The sequence below is a fragment of the Meleagris gallopavo genome, chromosome 23 (assembly GCF_905368555.1).
Source record: "Meleagris gallopavo chromosome 23, MGAL_WU_HG_1.1, whole genome shotgun sequence".
Classification (NCBI taxonomy): Eukaryota; Metazoa; Chordata; class Aves; order Galliformes; family Phasianidae; genus Meleagris; species Meleagris gallopavo.
In genome coordinates, this window is record NC_139426.1 from 4,760,784 (window position 1) to 4,781,793 (window position 21,010).

The following is a 21,010-nucleotide window of genomic DNA, read 5'->3' on the forward strand; positions in this document are numbered from 1 at the left end:
TCTGGTGTGTTGACTTTGTACGTGAGTGCAAGAGAGAGAGAGAATGGAAGGGGAGGTCTTCATTTTGAGTACCTAGCAGCAGCTGTGACCACCTGGGTAAAGCCTTTCTGAGTGCTCTTCAGAAAAGACAGCCGTGGTATGTTGCTCTCCACTCTTGAAAGGCAGCCCCATCTAACATACGGTTCAAAGAAGCATTCCCACCTCATAAATCATCCACTGCTGCTTGTGCTGGTGTTTGGAGAGGAATATAAATATTCCTATGTCCTGTTTGCGCAGTTGCCCTTCAAAACTGAAATTTTTGTCCTCTCCAAAGAGGCAGAACAGAAAAGAGCAAATCCCAACTGTGTGGCTGACTCAGCTAGCCAATGTTGTCCCTTTGTAGCTTTGAGTCTGGGGTGAGCCAAGCTTGGAACTTCCTTGGTATGGTGGGTGAATTAAACAGACGCACGTGCCGCCTGGCTCAGCGCTTACGTTTCAGGTTTGATTGTTTTTTCACCCCTCTTCTGCTGGGAGAACGTTTCAGTGTCTGGGAGTGGGTCACAAATATTTAAATCTCTTTATTGCCTTGGCAAGTTGCTGCTCCAAATGCTGCCTTCTGTTTTACGTTTACCCTACTCCTTGTAAATAGTTGTTAGCGTGCAGCCTACTGCTCTATATCTAACTTGAGGTCTTTGCTGTTTTACTCAGCACAATTTCCTAGCGATTGAGATGGTTCTTAAGGACTTATTTTCTTCCTCCCATGCTTGCTACAAGGTATAAATGCACGAGTCCCAAGACAGAAAGGAAGTTGCACAGGTTGACAGGGAGCTTTCTTCTCTTGCAAGCCTGTTCTGCTGCAGTGCGTGCAGGCAAACAGAAGAGTGACAACTCCTCTCCAGAAAGGGGAGACAATGGAAAACAAGCTGCACAATATTTATTTTTCAAACTGCCAAGAAAGGAAGGAGACAGGCTGAGGGACAGTCTTCTAAGTTCAGAGACCTTGAGAAGCTCCTTCCCTTGCAGAGCAGTGTCACTCAGATTTGGCTTGAGTGCTACAGCAGTCCTGCACTCCCACCCCCCGAGTGTTTGTGTATGGATTGTGCACACTGAAGAAACATGCTGAGCTGTGCTCAGAGTCAACAGAAGCTGGAGAGCTAGCCCAGAGCAAGGGACTTATGAAATAAAATTGCTTTCATGCCAGAGCAGCGTTAAATTCTGTCAAAGCATGATACCATCCAGGATCAGTGCTTGAGCATGTCCTTGTTTTTCCATCTCCTCCCTTGCCGGACTGCATTCATCCATCAGGTCAAAACAGCTTACTGGAAACAGAATCTCTTCCCAATTTTGAATCATTTTATCTGGCCCCAATTTTTAATTGGAACTATGTATTTTGGAGCCATAGCTCCTCTGTGGTTTGGAAAGTGTTTTTATTGAGTTCTGTGCGTGTGTGCTGCAGTGCTAGCAGCCTGGGAAGCCAACAGGTTCAGCTGGAGAGAAGAGCATCAACCTGGGTGAGAATCAAGAGAACCAAAAGTGGCAGCGACCCTCAGAATATGACTGTCAACGTGCAGAAAAGCTTTAGCCAACGTTGTGTTGTTCGGTGAGAAATGACTGGTTTTGATTTGCACAGCTGCCTTGCTTCTTGTTATTGATATTGACACGTATTTTTTGGATATATGCCTACATAACTTGTGCACAGTCAGCCTGTATCTATTTTGGTGTGATTAAAATTGTATTATTCAGACCCTGTTTTTGAGCCTGTCCATGTAAGCTGTACAAAACTCCTTGTGAGGACAAACCTCCTCTATGGGAACGAGACCATACTGCTCCCAACTGAGGTTGGAATAGGAACAGTTTCCTGCTGCTTGATTTCTAATTACATAAATGGAAGGGGAAAAAGTGGAAATTCTAAGTACCAAGTGGCATGTTAAATTTAGTAGAATACACTCATCTGGAAACTATCACATTTTTCCTTCTTTCTTAAGCCTGCTGAAATCATTGCTTCATCTAACTGTAGTGTGATTTGGATCGGTACCAAAAAGTGCAAGCAAGATAGGCCTAAAATGTCAGGTGTCCCTACCCAAAACTTAATGACACCTTTTAGGGAAGAAGTTACTGTGTCACCCTGATGTAATTTTAATGGGAAAACTGGATATGCAGTGAATAAAGAAACCATATTTATCTGAGAAAGGGAAAAAAATAAAAGTAGCTGTTTGCTGAATAGAACTGGTTTCGAACATTCAACAACTCCCTAAGTGCTCGATTGACCACAAATCTAACTCTTAACAGCTTGATTAGATGTCTGCTGAGGCTTTGAGATGGATAAACAAATCACGGAAAGCAGAGCCTGCAGAAAGAAATATCAAGCTGCTTTTCTATTGTTTATCTGAGTTCTTCGTGTTTGATCAAGATACCGTCATTTCTTTGTATTTCAGTCATGCCTAGGAGCCCTTGCCAAGGTCAGGACCTTGCTGTACGAAGTGCTGCACACACAAATAAAAATGAGGCTCTGCCATGGAGAGTTTACAAACTAAACAGATAGGATTAAGGGGGGTAAAAGTGGTTTGTAGTTCCCATTTTAGAAATGGGAGATGCTGCAGCCCAGACTATTGGTAAGTCTTGGAGGGAATGTGGCATGCTGCTGGGACTCTGATTCCAGTCTTCAGCCATTGCCTCCATCAGCCTTCCTTTCTGACTGCTTTTTCACTTGGCGGGTCGTGGAATCTCAGGGGAAGGCTGCCCTCTTCATAGTCTGGGTGTCTGCAGAAGGGTGTGTTCTGTAACTTTGCTATCCTGACATTGCCTCCAGTTCTTCATAAGAAATACCTGATGAATTAGGAATTCTGTTTTACTGTCCAGTGAGCGATTGTTTTTACAATCACTAATGCAAACGCCAAGATCCTCAATATTGACTTTGGTGTAAACCTGTATGTGATAAGCAGAGAAGACACTGAAATGTATTCCCAGCTCTGTGCATCGCTGGGATGCCTTCTCACAGAACAGGACATCCCTGTGTCAGGTACAAATAACCTAAGCAAGATCCCAGAACTTGGTCACAGCCATATTAGGTCTACCTTATAGATGAACTTAAGTAACGGAGGGAGGAGATAAATAGGGGCCCATAGATACCCCAGTGGGAATGGGGGGAACCATAGGGACCCACAGATACGAGGTGGGACCCATAGGAAAGGGGGGCATGCATAGGACCCATAATAAAGGGGGTAACCCGTAGATGTAGGGCCCTCCATAGATGGAGCATGCCCCAAAGATGGGGGGAACCCATAGATATCCCAGTAGGAATGGGGAGGGACTCACAGGATCCAGAATGACCCATAAATGTGGAGCTCCCCACAGATCCAAAGAGAATGGAGGGAACCCATTCCAACCAGACAGTGCTGCTCAAGTAATAGAAGTGATAATGGCATCATTCAGCTCTCGCAGAGGGTTCACGAGGGTGATTCTCCAAAGGAGAAAGAACTGGTTTTCAAGATGTTTTCAATGGTTTCCCTCCGATTTTGCAGAGCAATGCAAAAAAATGCACAAAGACGCTTGTTTGGAAGGCAAGCAGCGGGTGTATGAATGGACTAAAGGAGAGTGTGGTTGTTGCAGTGATTCCTAATTAGAGCAAGAGCTCTTCTGCTTCAGCTAGAAGGGAGAGGCTAATGGCAGGGCTGGAGAAGATGTGATCGTTGACTTGCTCAGAAGACCACTTTTTCAGCAGGCACTGCTGACCATTCCTTTTGCTCTGGGCTGGCTGGGTTTTGTTGATTTGCCTTCCTACCACACACATCCTAACAGTAAGAAGTGAACAAACTTTTCCTTTTTTTTCCCCCATCTCCCACTCCACCTCTGCCTTTGTAAAAGGGACTGGTGTGAATTTTGGCACACTAACACCAGTAGGCAGCTGTGTGCAATGTGTACAGTGTCTTAACTGCCCTGATGGCCCAGCCTATAGCCCACCCACAGTGAAATACTTAACTGAGACAAGCTAAAAGGGAACAGAGTTTATGGAAATTCAGCTGTGGATCTGTTTCTCTGGTGACTTCTGGCTGTCAGCACTTAGCTGTACTGCACTGCTGGCCGTTTAAGGCTGGATATTCCTTGTGGTGGTGGATACCCACCTCCTGTTGCTTATAAAGATGCTGAGAAAGTTGTTGGTGACTAATAAATCACTCGTCATCTACAGTCTTTATTGGTACTGCTTGTAAAGACTCCAGCTCTGGGTTAGAAGTGTATATCCCTTCCTAGAAAAGGTCATGCCCTTATCAGTTCAAATTCAGTTCATAAATCTCTTGTTATACGAAGGAGTGTGTTTCTTTTTAGAAGTTTAAGACAGAGAACTCTTCCTCCCCCTCAGTGTTGCATTTGAAGTAGCAGTGACTAAAAGCTTAACCCAAGACCCTTACTAATCCCGTGAGCCACGTGGTCCCTGAGGATTTAGGAGTCCAGTCGTGATAGACAGCACCTCGGTTTTGTCCCCTGTAGAACGGAAGCAACAATATTCTCCCCACGTGGCCATGGCTTTGAGCCCTGCTTCACTCAGAGGTGAGATTCAGCAATTTGAGGATGCCAGAAGGACAAGGTACAGGTGCAAAAATGGCCAGAATGGTTCTTGAACAAACTGGCATCGGGAATGTGCACTGAGAGAAACTGTTCCTCCAGCTGTAGGAGGTGGCTGGATTACAATAAGGAGCTGACTTCCTGGAAAGGAAGAAAAAAACAACACAGGACCAGGGTTTACTAATGGGGAGAGGTACAGTGAGAAGCAGTGAGACTGAAGCTTGACTCCTGCAGCTGGGAGTGAGGCACTGGATTATAAGCAGTGAGACTGGGGTAAAGCCAGCAGTGGAATGGGTGCATTTTTCAACTCTCAGTGTCTGAAATGCAAGTTCCAGCGCTCAACATGGGAGTAACCGGGTGAAGTCTAATGACCTGTAACACACATGGATTCGTATCAGATGACCTAACTGTTCGTGTTGGCCACAAACTCTACTGAACTTCAAGGCTGTAAAGGTTGACTGCATTGTTCCGATCTCTGTCCCACGGCTTAATCTGGTACGAACTAAATGCAGAAGTTTTTCAGCTCAAGGACACTGTTAGATGAAGATGTCCCTGGCATGCTTCTCAGATGTAAGACAACCTATTTCTATGCTGATCATGACTGCTTTGTTCTCCCAGCTCCTCCCTTTCGCCTGTTTTCTCTTCCTTGGTTTGGTTTGAAGGAATAGCTGATGGCGTGTGCTTTTTTTCCCTTTTCTTCTGGGCACAGGGCCCGTTTTTCATTTAGTTCTCTCTGAAGTTTACACGGTGTCGTAGATAATCGCTCAAGAGCTGAGGTATTTCATGCATCAATAAATGCATCTTTGGACGATGGACATCAGCCTGGGGCTGCAGGAACTGAACGTGCTGGGTTCTCCTATGCCTGAGAAGTGATTCCCTTAAATCTCTGGGAGCATCCTGGTAGGCGACACGCTTGTGGGAGGCTGTGGTTTACTATCGGCTCAGCTGTGGATTTTATATCCATATTAGGTATAAATAGAGGTGGGCTGGCAGATAGAGAAAAGGTCACTGTGACTCCTCGGAGCACAGGATGAGCCTCTAATGATTTAACTGAGGCTTCAGCGTTAACTCTTGTCATACACAGGAGGAGCTGCTGAAGCAATCCCTATCGGCGGTACTGTTAGAAAAATTAAAAGCAGAATAGCGAAAAATGGCTCAGACCTGTTGGCACGTTGAAGAGAGCAATGACAGGCCAAGACTTCTGGCTGTGTCCCCTGGCAAGTTGTGTTCAGTTCCTCACCAGCTGCAGTAGAACTAGCTGCTTCACATACTCCAAAATCACGCTCCTGCTTCAGGGCAGGAGGGGAGGGAGGGAATGAAAGCAAATTGCTCAGGGTCCCACCTTATGGTAAGGTTAGCAGCCACACCCTCAAAAATATGAAAATCCTGTTATCACCTTAAGGACAATATTTGCATTTACCTTCTGTGAGGTGTGGGGAGTGGGAGAAGAGCAGTTCAAGCTACCAGTGAACACGTATTCATCCTTTTTTTCTCCATTGCCTTCTTTTAAAAAGAATGTTCAACAACTCTGGTGGCAGCAGGATTGAAGAAAGCAGGACTTCAAGCCTTCTGATTTCAGGTGTTTTTCTTAAAGGCCAGTGAACTTGTCTACAAGCCTCTTCCCATGCAGCAGCAGCACAGTATTGCTGTGAGCTGAGTCACCCCACTTGAGGCAGGCGCTGGTTTCCTTTTGGTAGTGTGCAAAATGTTCCCTGTGCACACGTGTATGTTCTAAACTTGTGCTGCTGGTTGACACTTTGTAGGTGCTTCGGTGCCAGAACCGTCTCTAAACACAGACAAGCACCTATTGTGAGGAGGCCCTGGGCTGGGGCCATCAGGCAGCCCTGCAAGGAAAGCAATTAATCGAACAAGAGGATTGCAGTGAAGGTGGTTGTGGGGGGGTTTAGCTGGTTGTAATGGAGTCAGAGGGAAATGATATTTTGGAAGTGGAAGGGGAAAAAAAAAAGTTTGAACTCTTAGGAAGGAGGGCACCTGCAAATGAAGCCCAGCCTTCATCGCAGGCTTCCCAGGTAGAAACTATTCCTGCAGACACGGGTTGAACTGAAGAGTTTTGCATGACCTGAGTTGCTGGGGAAGCGAGAGAGGGAGGGACGGAGGGGCCTAGCATGCCTGCGAGCGGGAGCAATTGGGCAAGGTGGAAAGAAAAGCAATTAAACACACTTGGACTTGCTCGCAGATGGGAGGGGTACTTTGTTTTTTACTGCTGCCCCAGGGCCCCAAAATGCATTGGCACGGCACTGCAGAGAAACCACTAATCCCAGTCACCAAGGGGAGGGAGCAGGAGTCTCTCGTTCTCTCCTGCACGCCGAGCAGAGCATCGGGACCCCCATGGCAGGAAGGCTGATGGGATTAGAGGAAACAGCTGGCTCGAGTCTCACCCTGCAGGAGCTCACATTCCCAGCACTCGAGAAGAGAGGAGCGCCCCGTGCTGAGTCGCATTCCAGGTCTTTTGCTGAGCCCAGATGTTTTCTAATGAGCTCGATGATAAATCCTTTTCCCTTACTCCTGAGCACAGACCCTGCCAGCCGAGTCTGCCCACAAGTCCTGCTTTTTTGCACATCTTTTGTGCACACTTCTGTGTGTTGGGCTTCCTAGCTCACGCCAGCTAACCCAGAGAAAGGCACTGCAACTCACGTCTTTCTGCTGTGCCCACACAGAGGGCTCAGCTGTTACCCTAAAGCCGCGTCCTGCTGGAGGTGGATGCTCCGAATTACCCCCATGACTGAACCCTTTCTCCTTCAGCCTCACATTAACTCTGTTACAAAGCCAGATGCTCTGCATGCATCCCAGGGGTTTAAAAGCACATGCCTTGGTGAGGAGGTGCAGCTCACACCCTACTGGCCCCTGCTGGCCCCTCCCTTCATCTCATGAGGTGGTGATGAGAAATCACTCCAGTTTTCTTGCTTGCCGAGAAGTGAAGTCTTTGAATCCATCTCCTGACATGAGCACTGCTCCCTTCCCTCACTCACATCTGCTCTTGCACACAGCAATTTGAGATTCCAATCTTGGAGATGTCCCCAGGTTTATTTAGGAGCTGTGTGACGGGTTGCCTCATCTGGCAAGAGAAGAGGACTCCTGAAGAGCCCGCTTTGTCCCAGGGATCTGCACTGCGTCGTACCCTCCTGCAAATGAGAGGTGGAGTGATCTGAGCGTGGAGAGGTGGGTTGAGCTGGGATGACTGAGGAACAATTCCTTCACCAACACAGACGCTCCCCTTTCCCAGCTGCCTTTCCCTGCTTGTGTTTTCTAGCATCCAGGTCGCCTTGGAATCTGCGCTAAGACGCAAATAAAAGGAATCATTTTATTTTTAACTTCCAAATACACCCTGTTAATTCTCACGCCTACAGTTCCTAGTCCTGTCCTGACAAGCGGGGAGCCCCTGGCACTGTGGGCGTTTGTCAGCAGGCCCAAAACAGCAGCAGGGTGAGGGAGGGAAGCTCCCAGAGACCTGAGAGCGGATTTCTGCTGTGCCGTGATCCAGCAGCAAGGGAAAGGGCGGAGGTGTAATGTCCATCAGGGCACAGACCTTTTAGGCGAGGCTCTGCTCTCAGATGGCATCTGAATTTGATGTCGGGAGGTGAGACTGCAGCATCGTGTCATACTGACCCACATATCGCACTGCTTGGCGTGGGAACAGCAGTGTGGTTTGGCACCGGTGTTTTGGGGGCAGGCAGGAAGTTCCCAGAGCCTACGGTGAGCAGGAGCCAGTAAGAGAGGAGTGTAAAAGTGCTGCTGATGTCGGCAAACCTGGCTGGGACTCGAGGGGCCTCGCTGGTGAGAGCTGCTCATCTCTGCTGGCATCACCTCCCTGCTCTGCCTCCCCTCTGCTCCCAGCCGCAGTGCAGCTGCCCCCAGCCCGTGCCTTAGCCAGCATCCGTCCGAATGACATCTACAGGCAGCAGGTCTTCGCTCCTTGTTCTGGCTGTGATGCTGATTGACAGAAAGAAGGGGGGAAATGTTGGCCTGGGGCTCCAACAGCCTCTCAGCAGCTTCCTCCATCTCAGTGAGCCAGCAAGTCGCACAGCACCTCTGCCTGCTTCTTCTGACACCAGAAAACCTGGGGTCTGCTTCTTGCACTCCCCCACCCTCAGATGTACAGATGGCCATGTTTCCCTTACTGCTGTTTGGCTGTTTACAGCGCTGGAACACAAATGAATAGTAGGAAGCAGTGAATGAACCACAGGCTGGCTTACATGGCTGCACACTCCAAATAATCACACCCCGGCTGAGATCCCAATCATCCAAATAATGAACTGAGGACGCGACACATTTGGGTGAATTTCATCTTAATGTCTGTGGTCAGTTGCTTCATATCTGGTTGTACCTCCAGCTGATTTTTTTTTTTATTATCCATAAACTTGAGATGCTGCTTCCAAAACTCCGCTGTCTCCTCTTTCATCATTCAGAATAAAACATCCCCCTGGGGCAGGGGCTCGCTGCTGGTTGTGTTGCCCTGAGGAGCAGGCAGGGCTGAGTCCAAAGCCCACATTCAGCCCCGTGATGCAGAGGGGGAAAGAACAGGGAAATTGAGTTCAGGCTGCCAACGGCGGCGGGGGCAAAAGGCAGCTCCTTTGTCTATTGTTGGCCCTTCTGGGGCTGAGCAGGAGGTTGTATCCAGCAGGATAAGAAAGCGATGATGGAAGCAGGATTTTGCCATCCTGCTTGTTTACAACATCCTATTATCCTGGGGCTGGAAGGAACCAAGCAGCAGGAAAGCATTGCCCTGCTGACAGCCTCCAGCCTTCTTTGCCATCTCCAAATTTCCTTTGCTTCTCCCAGCACACCTCTCAGCACGGCTGCTGCTTTCTTACCACCATCCCTTCCAACTTCTCTGATCTCTGGATTCAAATCGAGCCTCGGGGCCCATCTGAGCCCTGCAGGTAACTTCGATTTGGCAGGGCCGTGCCAGTGTTTCATGCAGCAGCCTCTATTAGATTAATTGCATCTGTACAGAAACAGAGCCCTTCCAGTTCTGAACAGTTATTGTAAGTGAAAGATGGCAATGGACGGGGTTTCACTGGGCTGTGAGTTTTAATGGGAAGGAGAAAGGTAGAAGGAGAGAGAGGGAAAGGGAGAGAAAGAAAAGAGGAGTGGAGGAAAAGTGAATGAGGAAAGGAGAAAAAGGCAGGGAAAAAGCAAAGCAAAGTGTGTTGTGGAACGTTCCCAAAGCCTTCGCCGTGGCTCAGCCTCTGCCCCAAGCCCTCTCTATTACATACTACGTTTTCATAGGAAGTGTTTGCGTTCAGCGAGCCAAGCGCAGCCTTTGTTTATGTCACCGCTGGAAGCGAGCGCTGGGAAATCACCTCCGCACACAGCCTTGCCTTCGTCCCACGGCCCCGTTTGGTGGCTCGGAAGGGCGCTCTGGGGCTCGCTCGGAGCCGAGGAGGAGGAGGAAGAGGAGGCGGCGGTCCCCTCCCTCTTTCCCCCTCCTTTCGCTTTCCTCCCCCCCACGCCCCGATTGTGCAATAGCGAGCGGCGGGGCCGGGGGCACCGCCCGGAGCCCGGCACCGGGGAGAAGGGAGGGAGGAGAAGAGGGAAGGAGGGAAGGAGGGAGGGACGGAGGAAAGAAGGGAGGGAGGGAAGGAGGGAGGCGGCAGCTCCCGCCCGCCCCGCGCCTCCGGGGGCCGCGGCGCCGAGGATGCGGCAGCCGCCGGGCACCGCGGGGCCGTAACCGCCCGCAGCCGCCGCCCGCGGCCCCGGAGCCCATGGGATGTGCCCGCCGTCTCCTGGGTGGTGAGTACTCCTCCGGGAATCCTCCTCCGGGATCCCCACCCCTCCCCGAGCCGCCCTCTCCCCTCCGTGCCCCGCACCGAGCCGGCCCGCTTCGCTTTCTCTGCCTTCGATTTTCTGCCTCCTTTTCTCTCCCGTTCTCCCCGAGCGATTGATGAGGGCGCTGCCACCGGCACGAATCGCTCGCAGACGGGGCGGACTCCGGGAGATCGGCTGTGCGGTCATTAAACTATTTTCACCGCCGCCTATTAGCTCGAATGAAATAAGAGAACGGGAGATGGGAAGCACGTCTGCGGGGCTGGGTTCTTCCCGTCCGCTCCGTGGCTTTGAACGGGAATGCTCAGCGAGTCGGTTCTCAAGGCAGTGCAGGACGAGCAGTCGCTTGGGAAGTGCAGAGGAAGGTCTTCCCAACGGCGGTCAGCTTCTCTCGCTTGAAAAGCTTGCACTGAGAATGGATCCTGCAGGTTTTGCCTTTCCTGGAATCCGATGAAGCCGTTTATCTGAACTATCTGTAGCTGCTTCTTGAACCGTAACACAGTATGTCCATTTTTACAAGTATTTGCAGCAGTCGTTCTGTGTTCAGTACAACAGTCTGCCCGTTTGGGGAGATTTCTCTTTTTCTTGCGGATGTTTTGGGGCCAGAACACAGATTAGCTCGTTAAAGCTGCACTAAAATTGATCTGGACAATCCCTTATGCCATAACTTGCCTGCTAACATCTTACGAGGGCACCGTCCCTTTAGAATCTTATGCTCTGCCCCATTGACAAACTCTTTTGTACAGGATTAACCCCATCAACTTCAAAATTCAGACTGTGTGATCTGTTGGTGCAGCTGGGGCACCACAGCTTTGCCATAAGGATTCTTATGGGAAAAAAAAATAAATCAGCACCTCGCTGAAACAAGCAGGGTTTTCCCTTGTATTTTTAGCCTCAGAACTTAACATCCTCTTTGCAGCGTCCCACCAGCCAAAAATCTTCTGCCCACAACTGGCACTTTTGCTTTTTGAAGGCAGTTTCCCATCTCAAAAACAAAGCAGCTCGCCTCAAATTTGCAAACCACAGGACGGGAAACGGAATTTGCCTTCAGTATAAAAATCCCAAGTGTTTGCAAACAGCCCCGAGAAGAATCCGAGCTCTTGGCTTGACCTCTCAGCTCTGAATTCCATTTTGGGGAGTTTGTGGTCTTGCAAAGAGGGTGATCGAGCTCAGCTCTGGAGTGCCCGGCTGTGTCTCCGCAGCAGGGAAAGGAGTACAGCTGGAGGGAGAAATGGCTCGGCCGCTTTGATCAAGCTCTTATCAACCTTCACTGTGTGTACCGGGCCCAGTTTTGGAGAGACTGAATGTCAAGTGTGAGGTCAGCCCCAGCGCCTGGCAGTAATTGAAAATAGCAGCAGGGCTGCGAGCGGTGCCATTTGCCCTGAAAGCCGCCGGCCCCGCGGCGCTGTGTCTTCTTGTATCTTAATGCTGTGGGTAAGGAGCGCAGGCAGTGGATTTCGTATCGGCGAAACAGAGATTAACCGAGCGGGTGGAACAGCAGCACCGGATTTCTGCCCTCGGTTTGGCTGTGGCCAGGATGTGGCCCAAGCAGGACAACGGCAGGAGCGTCGCTGGGGAGCCATCCCTGTTCTGTCCCCTCTTCCCACCTCCCGCTGGCAGCTTGGAACCCGATCCCGCTGCACGGGGCACGGCTCGATTCTTTATGCAAGTTTGGTAATGAATGAGCGAGCGAGCCGAAAGCGAGCGCGGTTGGCATTCGAGACAACACCCATCCCCGGCTGCAGCCGGCCTCGCGCTGCGGGTGTGCTCAGCAAAAAGAAATCTTCGTCCCGGTGGCCACTATTTACTCAAACTGGTTTTATCTGGTTCCAGTTAGGCTTGTTTTGAGTAGGATGAGCGGTGCCAGATTCTGATCTCATTTGCACCGGCGGAGTCATTCGGAGGAGCCGGTCCCGCTTTGCTAAGTGGAAGCAGAGCTGGGCCTGCTGGGAGCCAGCACCCCGGGGATGCGGCTGCGCCGGCTTCAGATCTCACACCGGGAAAAGTGAGCGCCGCTGGGACCCTTCCGGCTTCACTGTCGGCCCAGGAGCGCTGGCTTCACCCAAAAAAAGGGGTGTGCAGGGCACGAGGCAGCCGCTTCCCACACCGGCTGATGTGGGAAAGGTGAAACTGAACAACCGCGGTGTCTGATTTAGGGGCAGCGCTTAGGAAACACCGGCGTGGGGTGGAAGGCGGGCGGGAGCTGAGCCTCGCTCAGGTCTGGGCATGTGAGCACGGTCTGCAGCTGCAGCGCTGCTCCAGGGCCTGGAGGAGAGAGGGGACAGAGGGCAGCGCTTCAGGTCTCTGCGCCTTCCTGGCCGTGGCTGTGTTAACGCCGAAGAGCTCAACCCGTTGAAATAATTCACCAGAAACCGCTTACGTTGCTCTCGCCTCCACCACGGCCCGCCCGTGTCCTTCCAGCAATGCTCCTTTCAGACCCCATCCTAAGCCTCGGTCGTTAAGTAGCTTTCCGATGACTTCTGTAGGCAGAGGAGCTTGGGTTTCTCTTTCCAGCTGCACCGGTTGGGTTTTTCAGGCGCTCGGCGCGCAGCTGAGAAGCCAAAAGTGAATTCTGGAGGGGAGAGGGATTTCGATGTGCTGCACTGCTTTTCTCTCCTCCTGTTTTATCCCTGCAAATCAGCCAGCCGTGCTGGAGTGGAAGTCAGCACATTACTGAACGACGAGCTCTAACACCTCCTGCTTCTGAAAGGAGCAGTGAGAAATGTTTCACAGTGAGAAGTGAGGCAGCGTTTGCTCCGTTAGCACAAGTTTTCAGGATTTATCCTTGTGCATTTTAAACATCTTGGGGTGTTCCCTTTTCATTTTGTTGCTTCTTCCCGGATTTTGCAAGGCCTGAGCTCTCAGATGGGATTTCTGCGTTCACTTAAGCACTCATCTGTCTTGCTGTCCTGAAGAGTTACCTCTAACCACTTTCAAGCTTGATCTCTTCCCTCTCCCCTGGTGATATTATCATGTCATCGCTCACGTTAATTTGGGACGCTGCTGGCACAGCAGTGGAGCCCCAAAAGGATCTGGTGCTTTCTGGTTTTTGTGACCAAGAGCCGACTCTGTTTCCGTGCAGTATGGTGGGCTTTGAGCCGTGGCTAGGTGATGTTTATAAAGCTCAGGGGTTCCTTGTCTCGCACAACCTGGGATGCCACGTGTGTGGCCTTGGGCACCGCATACCCGTGTCAGCATTTTTATGCCTTTGGCAAAATTGTGAGATCCTGGCTGAGAAAAATGCACACAGATATATGAAACCACTCGTGAAATGTTCCCCACGTCCACCTGCAGGCTCGTCTTCTATCACAGTTTACACTTCCCTCTGGAAAAACAGGGTAACACTGATTAGTTTTTTTTTTCCTACTTCCCTCCTGAAGTGTTGGGTTTCCAAATGGCTGGGAACAGCTGTGGGCTGGGTGGTGGGAACACGGCCTCGCAGGGAATTGCTGTGATTGTGCTCCGGCCGGCAGGACGATGCAGTTTTCCAGCTGCTTCCAGGCATCGTTGGGACCGTTCTCCTTGCAGGGCTCAGAAAGTCCTCAGGGCTGCCGGCACCAAAGCTCCACCTCCAGACCCCCAGCTCGCAGGAGGCTCAGCCATGAGCTGACACCCTTTGGCCACGGATGTTTTGCCCTTTGGCTCCGTGGGTGCAGGTTGTGGTTGGAAAAGGGCTTTGGGTTTCGAGGCTGCAGCTGCGCGCATGTTGTTTGTCTCCAGAGTCCGGGATGTGCCAGGCTCCAGGGCTGAGTCATTTCTTTGCTCCTTCATCAGGGAGAGGAGTTGGGGCTGTGATAGAAGCGTTTTTCTTCTGGCTTCAGAATCTTGGTGGTCACGAGTGACCCCAGGTGTCTTCAGAGCAGAGCCAGGGCACCTGGGCACCGCGAGGGAGGAGAAGGAACGCAGCTGGGGACGGGCAGCAGGGGAAGCAGCAGCGTAGTTCCAAACCGGGGAGACCTTCGGGGCTGATGATCTGCAGAACTGAGCTGAACTTTCTGCTTGGAAAGCTTTGACCAGAAAAATCCGTGCCCTGCTGTGGAGAGGAGAAAGGCCCTGTGCTCAGGTGGTGCTGGTCCTGCCGGCAGGCCAGGCTTGGGGTCATTGCTGGGGAGCACACACTTGTTCCTTGAGGGGTTGCACCATGTAATTTAACTTGTCACTGAGGAATGTGCTCAATGCCTTTATTTAATGGTGAGTTTGCAAACCTGCTCGGATACCTCGTCTTCCTTTCTCGCTTCCCTTCCCAGCCAGGGAGGAGAAGGAAAACGGTGCTTTTGTCCCCCGCCCTGTGGCTGCTGTCAGATGGATGGTTTTCATGGCAGCTCTGTTTGCTTGGCTGGTTCAAACGATGCCAGAAAACGAGGCACAGCCGCCAGCAGGCTGCTTGCAGCCCCAGCTCCCTCCCAAACTCAGCTGCACTGCTGTAAATGTTCCCGGTGCCTCTGCAGCCCCTCTGCAAACAGCACCAGCCCCACGCTGCTGGGGCCCTGCTCATGAAGGCACCCTTGCTCAGGAAAGCAGAGGGCTTTAGCGTGTGCTTAAGTGCTTTCCTGAATCCAGGCCAGGGTTTGTACTTTAGCAGAGCACAACCTCACCCGCCTTCCTCTTGGTATCGGAGGCAGGATCCCAGGTGCTCCAGGTGATCCCTGGTGCCTGGGTATCTGCTGAGCCACGCTGCAGCAGGATGCTCCAGGGCGGCGGGGCCATTGGAGCTGCTTGCCTCTTTGCTGCCATGTGTACATGCAGAGAAACCTGGAAAAAAAAAACAGCCACCACCTTCTTTGGAAGGAAGGAAATTGCTTTCTGATTGGGCATGTGGAAGTGAACTTGCGTGCTGACTCCTGAGGAATTTCAGCTGTTCCCCAGGGGGTTTGCAATTGCTGTTTGGGTCACATCCCAGCTCTGATCTCGGACTTGCCTTTGGGAGTGGGATTCCTCAGCACAGAGCCGCTGGCATTTGAGGAATGAGTGATGCTTATTTCAGAAAACCAAGCAAACCCAGTGTGTGCAGCTTAGCTGCGTATTCCTCTGCAGAAAATTTCAGAATTTGCCTAATGAAACGGAAAGAATTCTCAGGGAAATGAGCCCTAAGAATTGTCTGCAGGACAAAAGTGTTTAATCACACCGCTCTCATTAACAGCAGCGTGAGTTCAGGGGCTAAAACCTTCTGCTCTTCTCCGACCAAAACCTGCACTGCCTGCTTTGCATGGGCCAGGCCTATAGAAGTGGTGGTGCATTATATCATTTCAGTTCCTGTATGGTCAGGAAGTAAGAAAAGGTAGCAGAGACGCCAATCTGATCTGCTCAGAGATGGTGGGGCCAGGGAGAGAGGCTTTGCTGTGTTGGGATGGAGGACAGGGAAGCTCTCGCTCCGTGTCCCTCATGAGGAAGGGTTCCTGAGTCAGACCCGGAGGTCAGCCTCAGCAGAGGGCTCCCAGGGCTGATCCCTCTCCCCCATAACGACCATACAGCAGCAGAACTGAGCTCTGAAAGCCCCAGCAGTCCAGACAAACTTGGCGGCCCTCAAGCTGAGAAGGAAGATGTGGAAAGGCTGAGTGCATGGCTGGGAGGACTCCAAGCAGAGCTGACCCCTGTGGCCCGAGCTGATAAACACGGTGTTCTTCCTTCATGTTAGAGGGCTGGGCCTGGGAGCCATGGGAATCAATAGGAGTCTTTCCAGTGTGGGCTTTGGATCTTCATCTGGATAAATAAATAGAAGGAAATAACAAATAACACGCTTCTAACAAATATTTTAGAAAGCACAAACGTCTGCCTTTCACTACGACTTGATCCAAACCCCACGAAGGAAAAAATTTCCCTGTTCCTGTGATGCTGTTCCATCTGCCTTTCCCCAGTGACTGGGAGTGGTAAGGCAGGCACCTTGGCCTGCCTGGAAACTGGCGTGGGATCTGTGTGGGTGCTACGTCACCTCCTCGGCCCGTCAGCGCTGCGAGCAAGCTCCTGCCTGGTGGTCACAGGACCCCCTTGTTTGCAGACCGAGTTCCCATCCTCGGAAGAGCCGTCGGACAGCACTGCCGAATGGCAACGGCTCTGCAAGCATCAATGCTCCTTTGGCCGTTTCTGTGCTTTCCTGCCTCTGCAGTGAGGTTTCCTCGTCTCCCCGCTGCCTTGCAGCGACACCTGCTGCGCGCTGCTCGGAGAAGAGCGGTTTTCCTTCCTGGGAAAGCGGTTTGTCTCTGCTGGGAAGCCTTGTGGCTTTGGCTTTTAAGGTGGGAGAAGCGGAAGCGGGCAAGCCTGCGCCTTCCTCAAACACAAACATTTCTGCGGTCTGCGACCTCTCCAACCTGGCGCAGGCTGCGGTGGCGACGCTTTTGTTTTGCAAACTCCTTCCAGCCTGTCCTTGGGTAAGATGTGGTGGAAAGCCTGCTGTTACTCCTGGCACAGAGCTCGGAAGAGAGGGTTTGCTGCGGGGGAGAGGCAGAGCAGCGCGTCCCGCTCCCTGTGCGGCACTTTGTGTGCGTGTGCCCCCGCCAAGAGCTGCCACGGGGCTGGAGATGGGTCAGCTTGCCTGTTTTCCTTCCTGCTAACGCTTTTCTCCCTGGCTCCAGTTGCAGATTTTCGGCAGAGCTGGCCATGATGTTATGGTTTGTGGTCGGAGCCCTCTTCCCAGCGCTTCTCCTGGCTGCGCCGCCTCCCATAAACAAACTCGCCCTTTTCCCGGACAAGAGCGCTTGGTGTGAGGCAAAGAACATCACCCAGATCGTGGGGCACAGCGGCTGCGAGTCCAAGTCCATCCAGAACAGGTAGGGATCCCACCTGCCAGATCTCTTCCTGCCTTCGTCGGGAGGAGCAGGCACCCACCCGGAGCCCTCCTCCCTCCCATTGTCTCCACAGGGCCTGCCTGGGGCAGTGTTTCAGCTACAGTGTCCCCAACACCTTCCCTCAGTCCACAGAGTCCCTGGTTCACTGCGACTCCTGCATGCCAGCCCAGTCCATGTGGGAAATTGTGAGTATCCCTGCCTGCTCCTCTGTCTTTTCTGCCCCTTTTCAGTAGGAGGCTCTCAGCTTTGCACTGCCAGCTCTTTGGGGGAAGTCATTCTCTTTCCCTGAGGTTGCTCTGCTCGCGGTTTCCTCCAGGCTGCCTCAGGTGTTTCTGCCCTGCCTTGAGACTCCTGGCTGGCAGGGGCTGCTGGAAGCAGCGTGACTGTGGTGATGCACGGTGCATTTGTCAGTGTAGGAAGAAGCATCCTCTGTCAGTCCCTGCATTATTCATCCTGCGTGCCTCCCCTCTCCACCACTCCCCTTTGTCACCTGCTCCTGACTTAAGAGTCACCTCCTGCCGGCCACTCCCAGACCTCCCAGCATCTCTGTTTGTTTCCTGCCACATGGATCCTGGAAGGACCGTAAACGCTGTCTCCAAGGGAGGTTTGGGCAACCAGGGCACTGGCTCCAGCTCTCTGCTTTGCTTTGGACTCAGACGTTTGGGCAGATGGCTTAAGCCAAACTAGCTGAGATGATTGGCACCGTGCCTTCTGCAGTTACCGCTGGTGTTGCTGTGCCTGTAGTGCCTGGGGGCAGGTCCTGCCTCACTCATTGCATTTCCCCAGCTGGTACAACATGCAGGTACAACATCTCTGCAGCTGCAAGATGTTCCCAAGCACCCTTGTGTCGTGACCATGACTATTTGGGTAGCAAGCCATGACTTCTAGCTTAAAATACCCTGAGTCTGCTGTGCACGGCACAGGTCAAGATGGCCATCAGGGGATCAAGCCCACGCGCTCACTCTGTATCCTCATCCCTCTCCCCAGGTGACACTGGACTGCCCAGGCAACGACGAGATCCCCAGGGTTGACAAGCTGGTGGAGAAGATACTTCACTGCAGCTGCCAGGCTTGCGGCAAGGAGCCGAGCCACGAGGGAGCCCTGTTCAACGTCTACTTGAACGCGGAGGAGAACATGCCTGCGGAGGGCCCCGGCCCCCACCACTATGCCCACCACCAACAGGAGGTAGAAGAGCCCCCTGCTTCCAGCCACCACCACCACGAGGAGGAGGGCGACGAGTGACCCGGCCCTCGTGGACTGTCCTTGCAACGCGGGCAGGGAGTGTGTGCGAGGGAGAGGGCCAGGGCTTGGGGAGGGAGGGGGGTGGTAGAGGCTTTCCTGTCTAATAGCTACCCTCACGCTTTGCTCTCCACGACACCCCAGGGCTGGAGGAGCGTTTTGAGGCACGAGCAGGACATGGGGCTGGAGCAACGGGGCCACAGGAGGGCTGGGGGTTTCTGATGCAAAACTACTTGCACATCATAGTAATAATATATTGAGAGAAGTGGGGACGTGGGCAGAGGGGGCTTTGGCAGAGAGTGGGAGCCAAGCTGGGCTCCCCAGGGCTGTCTGCAGGATCCTCAGCCTGCTGTGGAGCCCTTGATGAGCCCTCTGGGCTTTTCTTTTGTACGTGGCTCTTGCCTGGCCTGGAGGAAGAAGGGACACAGCTTCCCTGCAGCCACACACGAGATGCACATCTCTTCTGCAGCGTGTGGGATGGGGGTCTCCCTTCTTCCTTGTGCTTCCCCTGACTGCGTAGGGATGCCTGGGCTCGGTATGGGCACGCTGTTCCTCCTGGCACTCACTGGGTCTTACTTCAACCCCCACGCCTTCGTGTTAGGTAACTCATAGGAGTATTTTGCCCTGGCTGTGCCTCTGGGGCGGTGTGTGAGGTTGCTGGGAGCCATGGTGGCCAGAGCCCTTTCCTTTCTGGTCCTCAGGGCCACCACATAGCTTGCAAGGGTGAGGGAGCTGCGCTGTGCCATGGGCACTGGGGCTTCACATTTCACAGCCTGTGCTGGGGTGGTGTTGGTGGGAGCCGGCCCCTCTCCCCTCCTTCCCTGCTGCACTTTAATTGTGGTGGAGGGAGAAGGGGGACAAGTCCTGGGATGCTGATGGACCTTTGTAGGGGACTGCTCTGGACCCCACTGCAGATGGGGGGCTGGGCTCAGGGTGGGGGCCCCTCCTGCTACCCCTCTCTCTGTTGTATAAAGCTAATTTCTTTGGCACTGTCCTGACAAGAGCTTCCAGAGCTTGTAACCAACGCCTCCCTCTCCTTTTTACGAGTTTTGGTTTGTGTTTTTTGTTGGTTTTTGGTTTTGTTTTCTTAAATAAATTAGTTCTGACTTCCATTTCTGGGCGCTCTGATGCCTGTTTTCGGCAGCAAGCTGGATGTCAGAACCAGGCAGTGCTGCAGGAGAGCACAAGGAGAGCCACGGCTCCCTTCAGCTTCCTGCTGCCTTCCCTTAAAGAGCAGGATAAGCTGCTGAAAGGAAAACCAACCGCACGGATGCAGCACCTGGTCCATGTCTGCATTTCTGGTCCCTTTCTCGTAGGCATGCATGGGCTCTCTGCGGGTTCACGCGACCTTGGTCGGTTCTGTTGCCACTAGGTGACACTCTCGATCCAGCACGTTTTGTGGCCTCCAGGAGCGCTTCTGGGCCGGAGGAAGGCAAGCTTGGACCAGGACTTCACATAAGGTTCCAGTTGCTGGAGGGAGTGCAGCATGCCCAGGTGCTCAGGCTTTGTTCAGTCTTCTCTGGAGCAGAAGCTCTGCGGTGAAGCTGAGATGCTCCAAGCTTGGACTGCAGCGGTGCTGAGGAGGAAGCAGGGCGTTGTGCTCCCTTACCGAGCAGCAGCGTGGCCCAGCTGGGATAAACGTGTGCTGCTGCACTGATTTATCCCAGCTGGGAGGCCGCCACAGCGTGGGCTCGGGGTGGGTTTCCTTGCTTGTTCCCAGCACAGATGGGACGAGGAAGTGAGGCTTTCCTGGTACAAACGCATTTCTAAAGCAACCTCCTGCTGCGATCAGAGCCTCGCATGTGCGTGCTCTGCCCCGGGCTGCCTGCCAGGACGGCGTGACACAGGGATGGCTGGCGAGGTTTGCATGGCAGCGTCCCAGGAGGAGATCCTGCAGATGCAAAGGGGCAGATGCCACACGCAGGCACCCAGGAGAGTTCATCCTGAGCAGCTATTGAGTGGCACACTGCTGGGGGGAGCACCGTGCTCCCCGCGCAGAGATGAGTCCTGCTATGCATCTCCCTTCTGTCTTGCTCACAGATGGCATCCAGGCCAGGCACTCCCATTCAGCTGCTAGGAAAAGTGGGACAGAGTTGTTGAAAAGCAGATTAGCAAAGCAGATTTCGATAAAGAGACAAAGTTCTGTTCCTTCCCTTCATTCACGTTCTTGTTTCCCACCGCTAACATAGGCAGTGTGTTAGGGTCAAACAGGCACATCCTCATAACTCACTGAGATGCGGGGTGTCCCGTCTCTCCATCAGCACTGGGGTCGGTGCTGTCGGCTGCGGTGCCCTCAGCCTGTTTGAAGGATAAACCCTTCCAGCAACGAGAAGAAAATAATCAGTGTCTGCCGAGCACCTCGGGGTACTGACTATGAAAGGTGGAGGTGGGAGCTCAGGTTGCACGATGGCACCTTGAGATTTGGAAGCATCTTCTGGAGAATGGGATGGAGAAGCTGCTGGAGCACGTAGGGTCCTCGGCCTTGCTACCAAAGGGGCAAGTCGCCCTGGGCTCACCCAGCCCCCTGCATGCCTCTGGCTGCTGTCTGAGAGGGCAGCTGCAGATATTGGATGCAGGCTTTGCTGCTTTGTATTTGGTAATGCAAAATTTTGCTCTCATCAGCCAGCACTGAGGATGGAACCTTGCACTCAGCACTGGCGGTC

General features: G+C 52.6%; 1 protein-coding gene and 1 long non-coding RNA gene across 3 annotated transcripts; both read left to right on the forward strand.

Annotated features, from left to right (window-relative positions):
• Window positions 1-4,056: 4,056 nt before the first annotated feature.
• On the forward strand, window positions 4,057-7,879 carry LOC146542891 (uncharacterized). Of its 2 annotated transcripts, XR_014887931.1 has the most exons (4): window positions 4,057-5,109; window positions 5,249-7,004; window positions 7,582-7,719; window positions 7,811-7,879. It is a non-coding gene; the product is annotated as an uncharacterized LOC146542891 (long non-coding RNA). The 2 variants fall into 2 exon arrangements; XR_014887930.1 differs by lacking the exons at window positions 4,057-5,109; window positions 5,249-7,004 and having other exon boundaries at window positions 7,011-7,719.
• A 2,214-nt stretch (window positions 7,880-10,093) lies between these two features.
• On the forward strand, window positions 10,094-19,459 carry NBL1 (NBL1, DAN family BMP antagonist). The gene is made up of 4 exons (XM_010722957.3): window positions 10,094-10,293; window positions 16,896-17,090; window positions 17,182-17,293; window positions 18,096-19,459. Exons 1-4 carry the CDS (start codon window positions 10,271-10,273, stop codon window positions 18,348-18,350), a joined length of 585 nt encoding a protein of 194 aa, XP_010721259.1. The 5' UTR covers window positions 10,094-10,270; the 3' UTR covers window positions 18,351-19,459.
• The last annotated feature ends 1,551 nt before the right edge of the window (window positions 19,460-21,010 follow it).

Bases quoted from the DNA above. Each gene is read 5' to 3' on its own strand.
- NBL1 (XM_010722957.3), top strand. From the start codon at position 10,271: ATGTGCCCGCCGTCTCCTGGGTG. The intron at 10,294-16,895 runs GTGAGTACTCCT...CCCTGGCTCCAG, and splicing joins TGCCCGCCGTCTCCTGGGTG to TTGCAGATTTTCGGCAGAGC. The intron at 17,294-18,095 runs GTGAGTATCCCT...CCCTCTCCCCAG, and splicing joins CCCAGTCCATGTGGGAAATT to GTGACACTGGACTGCCCAGG.